Consider the following 14,981-nt stretch of genomic DNA (forward strand, 5'->3'; position numbering starts at 1 on the left):
CTGCCACATGATATCAACCTGTTCCTGCACAAGGTCAATCCTTTGATTTAACAGCATCAGTCCTCCTTTTAATTGTGCATTGGCCACTTGTTGTAAATCCAGAGCTCTGGCTGTAGTAGCCGACAAGCTATTTAAAGTTTGAGCCGTCTGCACAGTATGTGACATGGCGACAGCGGCAGCCGTCGCACCCGCAGCAGCCACAGCTATAGCAGTTACAATGGCCGCAGTGATGCCAAAATCTCTCTTATGCCTAAACAAGGTTACAGCTTGAGAAGCATCTACTGGCACAGGCACCCAACGCGGAATGCGTGTAACTATGGCTAACGGATACTGAGAACTCCAGCAGGTAGCATAATAGCAGGTTTCATTAGTGCAAGCACACACATCATCTGAGCATATAGAGATGTTGTTAACTACCAAAAACACAAAAGGGGAAACCACACACATTAGCAAAGTGGCCTTGTCCTAAGAGCATATCTCTATCCCAAGCCTGGTGTCCGTTTGCTTGATTGATGGCTGCCTGTTCATTACAAAATTCCAGCATAAATGCCCTCCAATCCAAGTACTGGCCTGGACTCAAACATGCCCGTGCTAGGCTTGCCCAATCAGAGGGAGTCATGCAGTATCTCTTTATAGCCTCCACTTGAGCTATGGTAAAAGAGGCTGTAATCCCATACATCTGAACAGATTCAGCCAGGGACTTAATTACTTTAAATTCTAGAGGCTCATGAAATCTCTGTTGATTACCGTCTTGAAAAACTGGGAAGGCGAGTTCTGCTCGGGCAGTCCGCCAAGTATCCGGGCAAAACGTATGCCCATTGGCTCCATGTTGATATGGAGGAGGACCTAAGGGGACTTGACCGGAAGTTCCTTTTACATCATCTAAAGGGGCCTGACCAAAAGTTCTTTCCACATTCTCATTAAGCACAGGTTGGCTTAGCTTATGTTTTCCCTTTTTTATACGGCTCCTTTTCATCTGTTGAATAAGTGCTCTCACTTCTTCCTCCTCTAACTCGCTGGAACTTTCTCTTTCTGATTTCAGCTCAGACAGATCTGGGTATAGTTGCCCCCTTTTGCCCTGTCTACTGTCTCCCTTTTCACTGATCGCCTTCTCTGGCCTCTCCTCCTGTAACTGCTCCAGTGCTGACTGTCCATTTTCTATAACCTCACAGCAGCGCTGGTCCTCCAGGCAGCCCCTTATCAGTTTCCAAATGGTGCGGACTCCTGCCTTTAATGTGCCCTGTTCATAGGCAAAGTCCAAATCCCTCCCTAATTTTTCCCACGAGGCTACTGTAAGGCTCCCGTACACTATGAACCAAGGAGCTACAATGTTGCATTCTTCAAGGAAACTCTATAAAACACCCTTCTTAAACTTTAGTCCTTTTGAGCGTAGGAGCTCATTCAGGGCCAGAAAAATTGGATGAGACGTCGCGGCGCCCATCTTAGTTATAAAAATTTTATCTTCTTTTACTCCCTTTTTTATTTTTTATATTTATATTCTTACTTTCACTTTAGGCCTTTATTTTTTCCCGGGTTTCCGCTCTCTCTTTATCTACAGAGAAGAGCCCCGTATTATGCCCGCTTTAATCTCGGATTCCCACTTACCTGGGAACTTACCAGTGCACCACCCTGACTGCCAAGAGTTCTGGATCCCTTGTGGAGTTAGTTCCCCGTACGGGCCACCACTTGTCGTATCCACCTCGACCAGCAAGGAAGACACGACCCGGGATTCTTCTCAAAGCAGTTTATTCAGGAACCTTGATTATTAGCTTCTTCCTCGCCCCGCACCCGCACTCCCGTTATAAGCCTCCTGGATGGCCAATCCCGAGGTGCCACGTGGCATATACCAATAGGGTCGCAAACACGGAAGCAAACTAGGAGCCAAGTCATAGCCATATAAGGAGTTGTTTTTCACAGAGAGCACTCGCCATCGGGAAGGCGGAAGGCGGAAGCCAGCGCCATCTTTGGCTTGGCCGTGCCATGCAGCCACGCCATCTTTGGCCAGCTCCCGCAGCTCTCCACAAATAGAATCTAGAACAGTCTGGCCCTGATGATGAATAGTCTAACAAGACTAGACCAATATCCAACACAGCTGAACTGTTATGCTCTGGGCCTTCAATCAGACTAGCTTATTAATAAACTATTTGCAATTTTTTTATTTCTCCTCTGAGAGATTTGACATAATTTGGATTGTGGTTGAGAGGTTGCAGCTACAATATATATTAGCTAAGAACAGTGGCCTTGTGGAAATAGCTTTGTGATCCATATAAGATCAGTGAGAGTTACTCATTATTTAATTAGAGCAGCCTTCTCTTTTGTATGTTTTTAAATGTCATATGACAAAATACCCTGAAATTTAGCTGCTTAGAACATTTATTCATTCTTTTACATGGTACCTAAGGGTTAGGAATTCATGAGCCACTTAAATAGCTGATCTGACCTGTGTCTCAGCTAGGGTTGGGGTCTTGACCAGTTGAACACTTGATCAGGACTGGAAGACTTTCTTCCGAGACGGCTGCTGATAAGAAGTCTGAGTTTCTCACCGCCAGTACCTCTTCATAGCCTCTTAAGTGTCTTCATAGTGGCTTGTTTTCCCAGAAAAGTGATCTGAGCAAACACAAGGAGATAACCACCAGGTTTTTTCTGACCTATGCTTGAAAGTCATATTCTGTATTTCCACAATATTGTATTAGAATCATAAGTCAGTCCACTGTGTGAGAATTATACAAAATAATGAGTTATTACCCAAAAACATAGATGATTGATGGCCATCTTGGAGACTGATTACATCTTATGTGGAAGTGCACTAGGTTGACCGGGTGTCAACAGGCACAGGCTTTAGAAGAAGTACAAATCTAACCCTGAGTCCTCGCTGTTGTGGGCAAGTTATCTAGGCAACTGGGACTATGGTGCTGCCCACCACACCATGGTAGAATGCTTGCCTAGCAAGCATGAGGGAGGCCTTGAAGTCAATCTCCCGTATGATTCCCTGAAAAACAAATGACGAGCTAGGAACTGGTGGCTCATGCCTATAATCCTAGCTACACAGAGGCTGAAACCTGAAAGATCATAGTTTAAAGGCCAGCCTGGGAAGGAAGTCCATGAGATCTTATATCAAATTAGCCAGCAAAATGCTGGACTGGGAGCATGGCTCAGGTAGTAAAGCATCATCTACAAGCAAGAAATACAAGGGAGAGTGAAAGGCTCAGAGTTAAAACTCTGGCACAAAAAGAGAAGAGAGGAGAGGAGACAAGAGAAGAAAAGAAAAGAGACCTTGCAACTGCTATTTTTACTACTTAGAGAACTTTCACATTGATCCTTTTTTCAGATTTTTATTTGATGTGGCTTCCTTTGAGAACATTTTTTTAAGAATGACATGTGTACGCTCTCATGTATAGTGTAGGTAAGTGTAGAGTTCAATGACATTTTACAATGTGTCCCATCTCGGTAGCTGTAATTCAGATCAAGATATAAAAGATTTCAACCAACTCATAAGGTTCCTCCTGCACCCACAGTTCTACCCCGTAAATACTCCTAGTTTGCCTGCCATTGAGCTTTATAGAAGCAGAATGATGTGGTGTGTGCTCTCACGTCTGGTTTTCCCACTTGCCACAAAAGTGTGAAAACCTGTGTGATTCATCCATAGTATTGCGTTTATCAATCTTTTTCCTTCTAAATCGCTGCAGAGCTTTGCATGTTGGGAATACTATACTTTATTTATCAGTTCACCTGGTGATAAGCATTTGGATTGTTGTCAGACTGTTGTGAATGAAACTGCTATGAAATCGCAATTATTGAATCATAATCACAGAGTAGATTAGGGATAGGAGCAAACCCCACCGGAGAACAGTTGTGACTGACCCAGAAACCATGGGAAAACAAGTAGCTGCTGCCATTGTTGTTAATATATTTTTACTCCTAAAAATTATTAAACTGTCCAGGTCACTGGTGACTCAGGCCTGTAATCTTAGCTACTCTGGAAATATAGGGATTATAGTTTGAAGCAAGCCCAGGCAGGAAAGAGATAAGTCTCTTATCTCCAGTTATCCAGCAGAGAGCTGGAAGTGGAGCTGTGATTCAAGTGGTAGAATGCCACCCTGGAGCAATGTAAAGTTGAGGACGAATGCTAGGTCCTGAGTTCAAACCCCAACTGGCAAAATATAAACTGTTTCTGTAGAGCAGAAAAAAATTATATATACATATATATATTTATACATGCATTTATATGTCTGTGTAAATGTATAAGTATGTATACACATACTTCCTAACCCTTATATAGGAGTGAGCATAATTATCTTTATTTGACACATTAGGAAAGTGAATTGAGGTTAAGTGATCTGTTTATACCATATTATTAATTCTTCTGGCTCCAGAGCTATTAACAACAACAGGAATCAGAAAACTTGGGTGGACATCCTCTCTTCCGTTTACTGTGTGACAGTATCCTTTGTCCCATGGACTCTTCCCTGAAAATGAGGGTTTTGCTTCTAACCACCGAAGGTGAGATATACAAGAATAAATATGAAGTCACGGCAGAGTCTGGAATATGGTATGGGTTTATTCATATCACCTTACTTCCTTCTGAAAAAAATTAAGTCTTTCATGTTAGAGATGTTCCTCTGGGTCTTGAAAAAAAAATTTAAATCAATTCATTCCTTCAACAAAAACTCCCAATAGAATTTTCTGGGAAGCTGAAAGTTTTCCTCACATTTTATCTGCCCCAACCTTCCTGGGTCTCCAGTAAGAGTATCCCAGTACAAGAGTTGACATTGTCCCCAGGTGTATCCAAATGGAAACCAAGTCTTCGAAGGAATTGTGTGCTCCTAAATCTAGTCAGAGGGGAGACAGGGATTTGGAAGGAAAAGACATGTCTCTCTGGAGGCAGAGGGTCTTCTGAACACACATGGAGGAGCAGAGTGATGGCCCTATTCTGTCTATATGTGCTTCTTTGCTGGCTTTAGACACTGAGGGGCCTAAGCAAACACGATGACAGGAAGCAATTCAGGAAGTTGGCTGACCTTCACTCAACCCAGAAAGAAAAGGCAGAGAAATACAACTTAAACATATCCACACAGGAAAGAAGTGCATTTATATGCCATAAATAATATGAAAGGAGCTGAGCTTAGGTGGTTCACACCTATAATCCTAGCTACTCAGGAGGCTGAGATCTGAGGATTGAGGTTTGAATTTTCTCCAGTTAACCAGCAAAAAGCCAGAAATGGAGATATGGTTCAAGTGGTAAAGTGCCAGCCTTGAGTGAAAGCCCCAGTATTGGTACATGTGTGCATGCGTGCGTGTGCGTGTGTGCGCACGCGCGCACACACACACACACAGAACAATATGAAAAGAAACTAGGAGCATATTATTTATATTATATAAAATTTATTTCCTTAACATACAGAAGTCTGCATAAAGAGAAAAAATGAACAGCTTAGTAAGCAAAAAATATGCAAAGACATAGGACAGTTTACATCTAAGCAAATATTTCTATTTGCTTAGGAAAAAAATCTTTAAGCTCACTAATAATTAAAGTAATGAATATCAAGCTGAGTGCAGTGATTTATGCCTATAATTCTAGCTACTTAGGGGAAGGCTGAGTTCACAGTTCACAACCAACCCAGGCCTAAACTTCTCTAGATCCATGTCAACCAATAAATGACTAAGCATGATGTCGGACACTAGGTATTCCAGCTATGTAAGAAGTGTAAATAGAAGGCTTTTAGTACAGGCTGGCCAGAGCATACAGTTAAGACCCTATTAAAACTACAACAGATGTCATTTTAATATTTTAAATCCTTGTTTATCTAATATAGAGAATCCTCAAGCATATTTGATATTCATTATTTTTTGACAGTACTGGGATTTGAACTCAGAACTTCACATGTACTAGGCAGGTGCTCTTACTCCTGAGCTATGCCCCTGTTGTTTTTGCTTTTGTTATTGTTTAAATAGTGACTCATACTTGTGCCCTGGACAACCTGGACTGAAATCCTCCTATTTATAATTCCAATGTGACAGCCTGATCTTGAAGCACCACTTGCTCCTATGGTGGGAAAATTGCTGTTTCCCAATATGGTAACCACAATGACCCATTCCAAATATGGCCACTGTGTTGGGGTCCTATATCTTCTACTTACTTTTAATTAAAATTGAAGCTTTAAATAGTTACTGTATTAGACAGCCCAGCTCCAGAGGTGGTTTTCTTAATCACTGTGCTATATTAGTTGAGATTACAGCAGTCTCCCCTTATCTATGGGAAATATGTCCCAAGATCCCCAGTGAATGTTATATTTTCCTATAGATCTCCATGGTAGTTGAATTTATAAATCAAGCACAGTTAGAGATTGCAACAATAACTAACAATAAACTAGAATAATTAGAGCAATAGAATGTAATAAAAGCTAAATGAATGTGGTCTCTCTTTAAATATCTTGCACTTTTACCTTTTCAATTAAATACAACACTGGCTTCTCTTTGGCTTATCTGAATTAGCATCACTAATCTTGCACTTTGGGACTATTGTTAAGTAGAATAAAGGTTACTTATACACCTTGCAATGTGGTGGTAGTCAGGCTGATAGTTACTTGGTGACTAGCAGGTGACAAAAGTGTACAGTGTAGATATTTTACAGAGGCCACACCGAGGAGGTCACAAACGTTTATCATGCTATTCAGAATTGTATGCACCTTAAAAGTATATGAAATTTTTATTCCATTTAACATTTTCAATCTGAGGTTGACTGTAGGATACAAAGTCATAAAAGCAAAAAAACTGTGTAAGTGGAGTGCCAGTGGCTACTCAAGAGGCTGAGATCAGGGTTCAAAACCAGCCTGGACAGGAAATTTCATAAGACTTTCTTCAAAATAACCTGCAAAAGCTAGTCTGGAGGCCAGGCTCAAGGGGTAGAGCAACAGTTAAGCAAGTGAGAGGTGCTGAATTCAAATCCAAGTACTGAAAACAAAAACAAATCTATGAATGAAGGGAATGTTTGCTAGTGGTATTATAAGCAATAGCTGCAATAATATTTGGGGACATTAGAAGGAAAGTTTTGTGATGGTAAGCTGAATTTGTGAAGGTTCTGGACTTCTCTTGAAGTGATCAGTGAGTTTCTTGTCTATAACAACCATATTGGAGATGGGATTTAGGCACTGGATTTGGGGAAATTAAAAAGGCAGATTGTAGGAAGGGGCTGGAAAGGTGCTGATTTTCAAGGCTGAGTCCATCAATGATATTTTGAGCCTAAGAACAAATGCAGTCCACACACCTCATCCTGCTATCACATTAGGTGAGAAACTTTATCATCTTCCAAGAACTTAGTTACCTATGGCCCCTGAAAAGGGACAACTGATGTTTAATGGATAATTACTCATACTAAATACTATAGTAGGCTTCATTTATCCTATCCTATGCCTTCCATGGACACAACAAGTCAGAGCCTGTCATCCCCATTAGATGCAGAGAGACTGAATAGTTTACCACAAATTAGTCTGAACTTAACATTTCCTGGTTCTAAAACCCAATCCCCTCACCTTCAATTGGAAAATTTGTATCCTAGCATGGTGCAGAGAAAGCCAGAGTCCTAGGGCCCATGGATTCCTCATTGTTGGAATCTCCCTTCCCCCCATGATGCTTGGTAGGCAGATGACCATCTATTCCTTCTGGAACCCTCTGAGTTGCCCCATTTCATAGCTGCCCAAGTTAAATCCTGGTGATACTTTGCTCAAGGTCACAAAGGACGTTACTGAGAAGGTAACACAGAAAGCCAGGCTCTTAAGCTGTTACCCCTCCAGACTCCAATCCCACTCTTGGGGAGAGAGTATCCAGAACCAGGCCTGGCCGTCATGGCCTCTAGAACAGGCTGGTGAGCTTCAGGGACCTAGCAGAGGTTACCTTGTTTCCTGATTCATCTCCTAGGGTATTAAATGCATCTCAGTAGAGTGTCTCCCCCTGCTGCTTGTGACACAAGCCTCAGTCTTCGAGAAACCTCTGGTCTTCAGCATGTACCGCACTGCAGAACACAGTACTTTCTCATCAGAATCCCAGTTAGACTTGATCTCCTAGGGTAGGGCTATGACTCACCTGTCTGTGTCCCCAGTGGACAGGGGTAGACCCTACCACACAGTAGCCTCCGTTCTGTGTTGCAGAATGAAAGCACAGAGGAGGGCACTAACAGAAGTTTTCCTTACCTAAAACAGGTGTTAACAACACCAACAGGTCCATTGTGTATTAGAGTATTTAAAGTGTTGGACACAAGGCCGGGAGCTGGTGGCTCACGCCTATAATCCTAGCTACTCAAGAGGCTGAGATCTGAGGATCGTGGTTCAAAGCCAGACCGGGCAGGAAAGTCTGTGAGACTCTTATCTCCAATAAACCACTAGAAAACTGGAAGTGGTGCTGTGGCTCAAGTGGTAGAGCACTCACCTTGAGCTGAAGAGTGCAGGGACAGCTCCCAGGCCCAGAGTTCAAGCCCCATGACCGACAAAAAATAAATAAATATAGATATAATAAAATAAAATAAATTAAAGTGTTGGACACAATGCATGCTCCATAACTCTGTAAGTTCCTTGAGGACAATGGTGCTGCCCTAAAGCCAATGACATGTATGGCTCTCAATAAATGAACTTCATTTATTCACCCATTTATTCAAATAAGTGATTGAAGGGATGAATAAACAAGTCATTTAACAGACAAATATGAATGTACTGTGACATTTCTGAGGACCTCGGACGAGGTAAAAACCCATGTGTTCTCTTACTGCCTTCCAAGGATGTGGCATTTAAAGCAGGCTTTGAAGAACAGATACTGCAAGGGGTACTGTAGGTTGGAGGAACAATACAAGGAATGGCCAGAGGCCAATATAGGTCCCAGGACAGTGAGTGCTGTGTGTGGCTGGTAAACTTGAGAGGTAGTTATGGAAAGCCTTTACAGGTGGTAACAGGAACAGTCCTCTGAACTGTTTGTTGGCTGTTTGGCAGTACTGGGGCCTCATACTTTCTAGGCTTTACTACTTCAGCCTTACCTCCAGCCCTTTTTTCTCTAATTGTTTGTTCTTGTACTGGTTCTGGGGTTTGAACTCAGGGCCTTGGTACTGTCCCTGAGCTTTTGTACTCAAGGCTAGCACTCTATCACTTGAGCCACAGCTTCACTTCCAACTTCTTGGTAGTTGACTGGAGATAAGCGTCTCATGGAATTTCATTCCCAGGCTGGCTTTGAAGGGAGATCCCAGATCTCAGCATCCTGAAGAGCTTAGTTTACAGGCATGAGCCACCAGCACCTGGCTGCTTTGTTTATTTTTTTAGATAAGCTCTTATCTTTTGGCCAGCTTTCTTGGAACATGATTCTCCTTACTTCTGTTTCCCATGTAGCCAGGATGAAAAGCATGTGCCAGTGCCTCCAGATTTTTATTAGTTGAAGTGGGATGTTATAAACTTTTTGTTTAGGCTAGCCTTGGGCCACAATATGTAGAGAGCTTCCTAACTGTCTAGGATTCCAGGTATGAACTGCTGTGGCTGGTGAGGACCATTATTCAGATAGTCTGAGCTCACGGGGTTCACCAGAACTCCTCAGAGAATAGCAGCCTTCCGAAGAGCAGGAAAAGCAGAGGTTTGGTACCAGTGGGTACACCAGGGCCTGGGATGTCTCAGCTGGGCATCAGGAAATAATTTTTGACACGAGTAGCCATGGTTGCCTTTTGGGTGAGCTCTAACTAGGGAAGTGCATAAGTTTAGGCCTGGCTGGATTATTGGATATGGCAGCTAGGTAGAAAACTGGCAGCAAGAAGAGCAGTGTCCTGTGAGCATGCATACACTCAAGGACAAGTTCCACTAAGGGCATGAGGAAGGTGGAAGGGCCAGGCTAGACCCTGTTTCACCACTTGAGACATGGTACCACCCAAACTGGCTTCAAAGGAACCTCAGAGAGGAAGCTGGGGCTTGCAGCAGGGCATCATCTAACTGTCAATCACAGAAGCAAGCAGGAAATAGAAGCCCAGTGGGCAGGTCCTCAGAGTACCTCAAGAAGATGACCAATTTTCTGAAGTGGTCACTAGCAACTTTAGTGGATCTGGTGCTGAAAGGATACAAGGCCTCCAAGAATGACTGCCTTATTAAACAAGGAATACTCCAAAAGTAGGGGAACCTCTGTTGGCTCCCTGTGCCTGGCATGAAATGCCAGTCAGCAGATCCTGGGATTGTTACTAAGAGAAGTGGCATTTTCTTTTTTCTCTCTCTCTCTCTTTTTGAAACATATGTTTATTTGCTTTAAGTAGTTGTACCAAGGACTTGCCATTCAACAAAACAGTTTATAGACACAATGCATCTTGATCAATATCATCGTTTTCATCATTCTCTCCTATCTTCCCACCTCACCCCTTCCCTCCATTTTCTTTGTAGGCTATGCAAAAGTAGCATTTCTCAAAGGGAAACTGAAGACCTTGTCCTATCTCTTCCCACAAGCAGCCTGTGAAATGTATCATTATCCTGCCCAACCAGAGGCAGCAGCCGCAGAGTCACTGACCAAACCAAGCCTCTGTAGGTGCAGTTCCTTTATATCTACCCTCCAGCATGTTCTGGTCCATGGATAGATGCTGGAAAAGGAGATGCATGTGATAGCTGAAAGAAACCCGAAGAACAGAGCCACAATTTGCTGTCATTTGAGTGAGAACAGCAGAGTCAGATTGGCAAAGGACGTGGCTGGAGAATGAGTGTGAGAAGCAAAAGTAGTAGGAGTAGATTTTTAGGAAGGCTTTTTTCAGCTGAGGTAGTATTTTTCAGGAGAGAAAAAATAATTCAAAACTGTACTTTGCCCCTCACCCGTGATTCATGCCTATAATAGTAGCTCTTCAGGAGGCTAAGATCTGAGAATGACAGTTCAAATCCAGCCGAGGCAGAGAAGTCCATGAGAATCTTATCTGCAGTCAACCAGCAAAAGCTGAAAGTGGAAGTGTGGCTCACATGGTAAAGCAACCTTAAGAGAAAAGGCCAAGCAAGAGCTCAAAGCCCTGAGTTCAAACCCTAGTAGCAGCATGTGTGCATGCACACACACACACACACACACACACACACACACACACATATACACACACCCTGCCCCTTAACTGTGTATAATCATTATCATTAACTTGCCCATTTACTGTTCCCATTAGCAAGAAGTTCTGAGTCAGGACAATCTCAGATGCAGTCATCAACATTCAGATGCAACTCCTTGGCTCCATCTCTTACAATCTCCAGCATTGTTGCCAGATGGTTCAATATCCAGAGGACCCCAGACCTTTTCTCATGCCACACTGACAAGTGATTCCTATTGTACCTCAGGAAAATGGGACTACTGTAATTTATCAATCATGATTCACTGACGAAGACACATAGAGGAGGCGTGCCTCGCAGAACAAAGTCAGGATACTGTTAGCAAGGGCAGCGGGTGTTGATAGGCAACCAAGAGTGGCTGCCACAAACAGAAAGTAATCTAATTAGCTCCACTCCCCTATCTGCAGGGCTGTTCTGGGGATGCAGTCAGATAATGGGTACAAAGGGGTTTTCTGAACCAGCCAGGGCTCTGCACACAGGATGAGCTGTTAATATCCTTAAAGAGTAATTACATTTCTATGATAGAACAATAGGTGATATTCAATGAAGGCATCCATCCTGCTTGTAGCTGTGCTTTCTTGCTTATTGGTCCCCTCAACACTCTCTCTTTCTCTTTCACACACACACACACACACACACACACACACACACACACACACACACACACACACACACATACACGTGCACCTTTAATGGACATTTAAGAGCTATCAGCACTTAAGATAGGTCAGAAATGCCCCAGCAATGAGCTGATAGAATGACAGATACCAGTGCTTTCTGCAAAGCTCTGTGCATAGGGGAGAGGTTATTATGGGAAATAATAGGGGTTCGAGAACTAGATGGTCCTGGATTCCAGTCCAGCTTCTGCAGCTCCCATGCTTTAGATACACTATTTCTAAGCATGTGTTTCTGTCTGAAAAATAGGAAGAATTGTCCTTCTCCACAGGTTGCTGTGATAAAGTACAGTAGCCCAGGGCCTGGGGTTGCATTGCCTGTCAGTGGTAGAACTGGACTGGAACTCAAGCAGATGGCTTCTGGAGCTGAGTTCTGGCAAGTCAGCTAGGGTGCTCCTTGTGACTGTATTATTATCAATATTCATGGCACAAAATCAGTTCCTGCCCTCTACCGTATGACTTTAGGCTTAATTCCCCAAGCCTCTGTTTCCTCACATATACATCTGCAGGTTGGGCTGGAAGAGCCTTGATCTTTGTGTGTGTGTGTGTGTGTGCCAATTCTGGGGCTTGAACTTGAAGCCTGGGCGCTGTCCCTCAGCTTCTCTAGCACTTGAGCCACTGTTCTGCTTCTGGTTTCTTGGTAGTGATTAGACACAAGAGTCTCATAGACTTCACTGCCCAGGCTAGCTTTGAACCATGATCCCTAAATTACAGCCTCCTGAGTACTTACGATTACAGGTATGAGCCACAGGCACCTAGCTCAATCCTTAACTCTGTGTGTGTGTGTGTGTGTGTGTGTGTGTGTGTGTGTGTGTGTGTGTGTGTGCTGTCCTTGGGCTTGAACTCAGGGCCCTGGGTGCTGTCCCTCAGCTTCTCTATCACTGGAGCCAGTTCTGCTTATGACTTTTTGGTGGCTAATTAGACAAAAGAGTCTTACAGACTTTCCTGCTTAGTCTGCCTTTGAACTGTGATCCTCAGATCTCAGCTGTCTGAGTAAATAGGATTACAGATATGAGCCATCAGCACCCAGCTTGAGCCTGGCTCTTTTTGAGCTTCTCAGAAAAGTGATCAATTGCTCGGAATGTGAATGGTCTGCCACCTATGGGTATTTCAGTATGTAGCTGACCCTGTGGCCTTGGCCTGGCTGATCACTACAAATCTGAGCTTCTTCATCTCTAAACTGGGATTGGGACAAGTCTTTAGTGCCCCACAAGCCCGTTGTGGGGATTAGAAGTGGGCGTGACCAGTGGTATACAATGACTGGCAAAGAGAAAGCACTGGATACATAGCAGATGTTGTTACTCTTTGTGTTAATTATTAAGAGACATTGTTCACTCCCCTGCATACCATTTCTCTGAGAGCAAAGGACCTGGTTTTCAGGAAGAAAATCCCAGAGCATTTTCTTTTCAAAATCATAGACTTGTAGAGATTTGTGTCATTTAACTCTTGAACTTCTCCCATCTGCTAAATGTGGGTAATAAAGAGTAGCTCAGAGACCTAGGTAAGGATTACATGAAATAGCAGAAATTGGTCTTGCTACTTTTATTATTGCAGTTTTAAGAGAGCTTAGAGGGTAACCTGTTTAACTATGGTAATTTTTAGCTTAAAGGACAGAGAAGCTGAATGACTCAGTTCAGCTGGTGCAGCCTAGTTGGAAATAGATACTAGGAAAAGAGCTGAGGAAGTAGTGACCAGCCATGGATTCTTCTAGAAGCCATCATCAGATCCAAACTCTGCCTCTTTCTGTACTCACTTTTGTACCACTTTCCCTGCCTCTGCTGCATACACCCTTAGCTTCCAGTCCTCTTGGTTCCCTAGCAGCACTGAACTTGTTCTTACCTTTGGGACTCAGTACATGTGGCTCTCTCTGGATACTAACCAGCCTACACAGGTGCCTGCACAGCACCGGTGTGCACGTATGACCCATACATACACACCTGCCCACCCTCTCTTTGGCCTGGCCCACTTGGAGTCACTTTTCAGGGGTCTGTAGAAGCATCATTTCTCCTAGAGAGGAATCTCTAGGCCCCAAGCACTAATTAAGGACCTCCTCTGTGCTGCCCACTCTCATAGCATTGTAGGAAAATTGCCAATTATTCTTGAATTGGTTGGTCACTAAATAGGTAACTTCTCAAAGGCAGTTGGGGAAACCCAACCTGAAACTCCCTTTGTCAGCTCTACTAAGGTATCAGAGTCCTCTGTGAGGTCGCAGAGAATTGCCTTGGAGGATACAGATATAGAATGCTCTAGAAGGTGCCTTGAGTACCTTATCCTATGGTTGGTACTCACCATCTAGTCCAGGGACCTGTAGCAGATCACATATAACCACCCCTGCACACACACACACACACACACACACACACACACATTAGCCTCTCCAAATATTAGACTCCATGTACTTGGCACGTAGGGACATCCTAAATGCATTTCCTCCCCCTGCAGGCACCTCTCCCTCCTTCATTTCCCCAGCCATGTGAAATCCGAAGCAAATGTAGTCCATGTGTGTCCGCTCTCAAGCAAGGGATGCTGTTTCTTAGAATCTGTCCAGGAAACAAGTTTTACGCCACACCCTGCCCTCCAGAAAGCAAGGCATTTTGTTTTGCTAGCAACAACTAGACTTTCCTGTCCAAGCTACATCTGAACTCTTAGGCTGAAGCTGTTAAATGCCCTTAGCCTCCAATGTATAAATTCTTCTGCCTCCAACCTTTTTGGTTAAAAGAAATGAAAATAAACCAATCCACTGCCCTCCACCAGAATGAGCAACCTTCCTGGGAAGCCTTGGGGATTGGGTCATTCCATTAGTTGTGTTATCTCTGGCTCCATTTCTGGTGTCCTATTCTCCTACCCATCTTGGGGACCTTGCTCATCCTTTACTTCCTCTTCCAAAAGTACTCACCTTGGTCTTTCTAGAACTCTTTGTCAGTCAAATGGAACTAATACTTGGCTTATAGAGGAGTCACAAGAATGTAACATGGTGATTCTATGCTTCAATCTGTCTATAAGTTCTTTTTATATAAATGAACATCAGCTGAGGATCCCACACACTGGTGAGAGAAAATAGTGTGGTAGACAAAATATGGGGACTGGACTCATATCTGTTTTTGCAATTTACTACTGCGGGTGTTGGGCAGGTCACTTGGAATCTCTATGCCTCAAGTTAATCAGCTGTAAGACTTCTAGAGCTAGCTGCAGTGGGTCATGTCTATAAACCCACCTCCTCATG

At 43.4% G+C, this 14,981-nt stretch overlaps 1 protein-coding gene across 6 annotated transcripts in view; it reads left to right on the forward strand.

Moving 5' to 3' along the window:
- Tenm4 (teneurin transmembrane protein 4) overlaps positions 1-14,981 on the forward strand; it is a 411,966-nt gene that overhangs the window by 86,551 nt on the left and 310,434 nt on the right. For 2 of the 6 annotated variants that reach the window (XM_042690345.1, XM_042690339.1), the window contains exon 3: positions 10,854-10,878. The exons of the other annotated variants lie outside the window; for them this stretch is intronic. In XM_042690345.1, the coding sequence (XP_042546279.1) occupies positions 10,854-10,878 (25 nt within the window). The remainder of the gene's footprint in view (positions 1-10,853; positions 10,879-14,981) is intronic. 6 annotated transcript variants of the gene reach the window in all.

The sequence above is a fragment of the Dipodomys spectabilis genome, unplaced genomic scaffold, assembly GCF_019054845.1.
Source record: "Dipodomys spectabilis isolate Male_0828 unplaced genomic scaffold, ASM1905484v1 ptg000003l, whole genome shotgun sequence".
Classification (NCBI taxonomy): Eukaryota; Metazoa; Chordata; class Mammalia; order Rodentia; family Heteromyidae; genus Dipodomys; species Dipodomys spectabilis.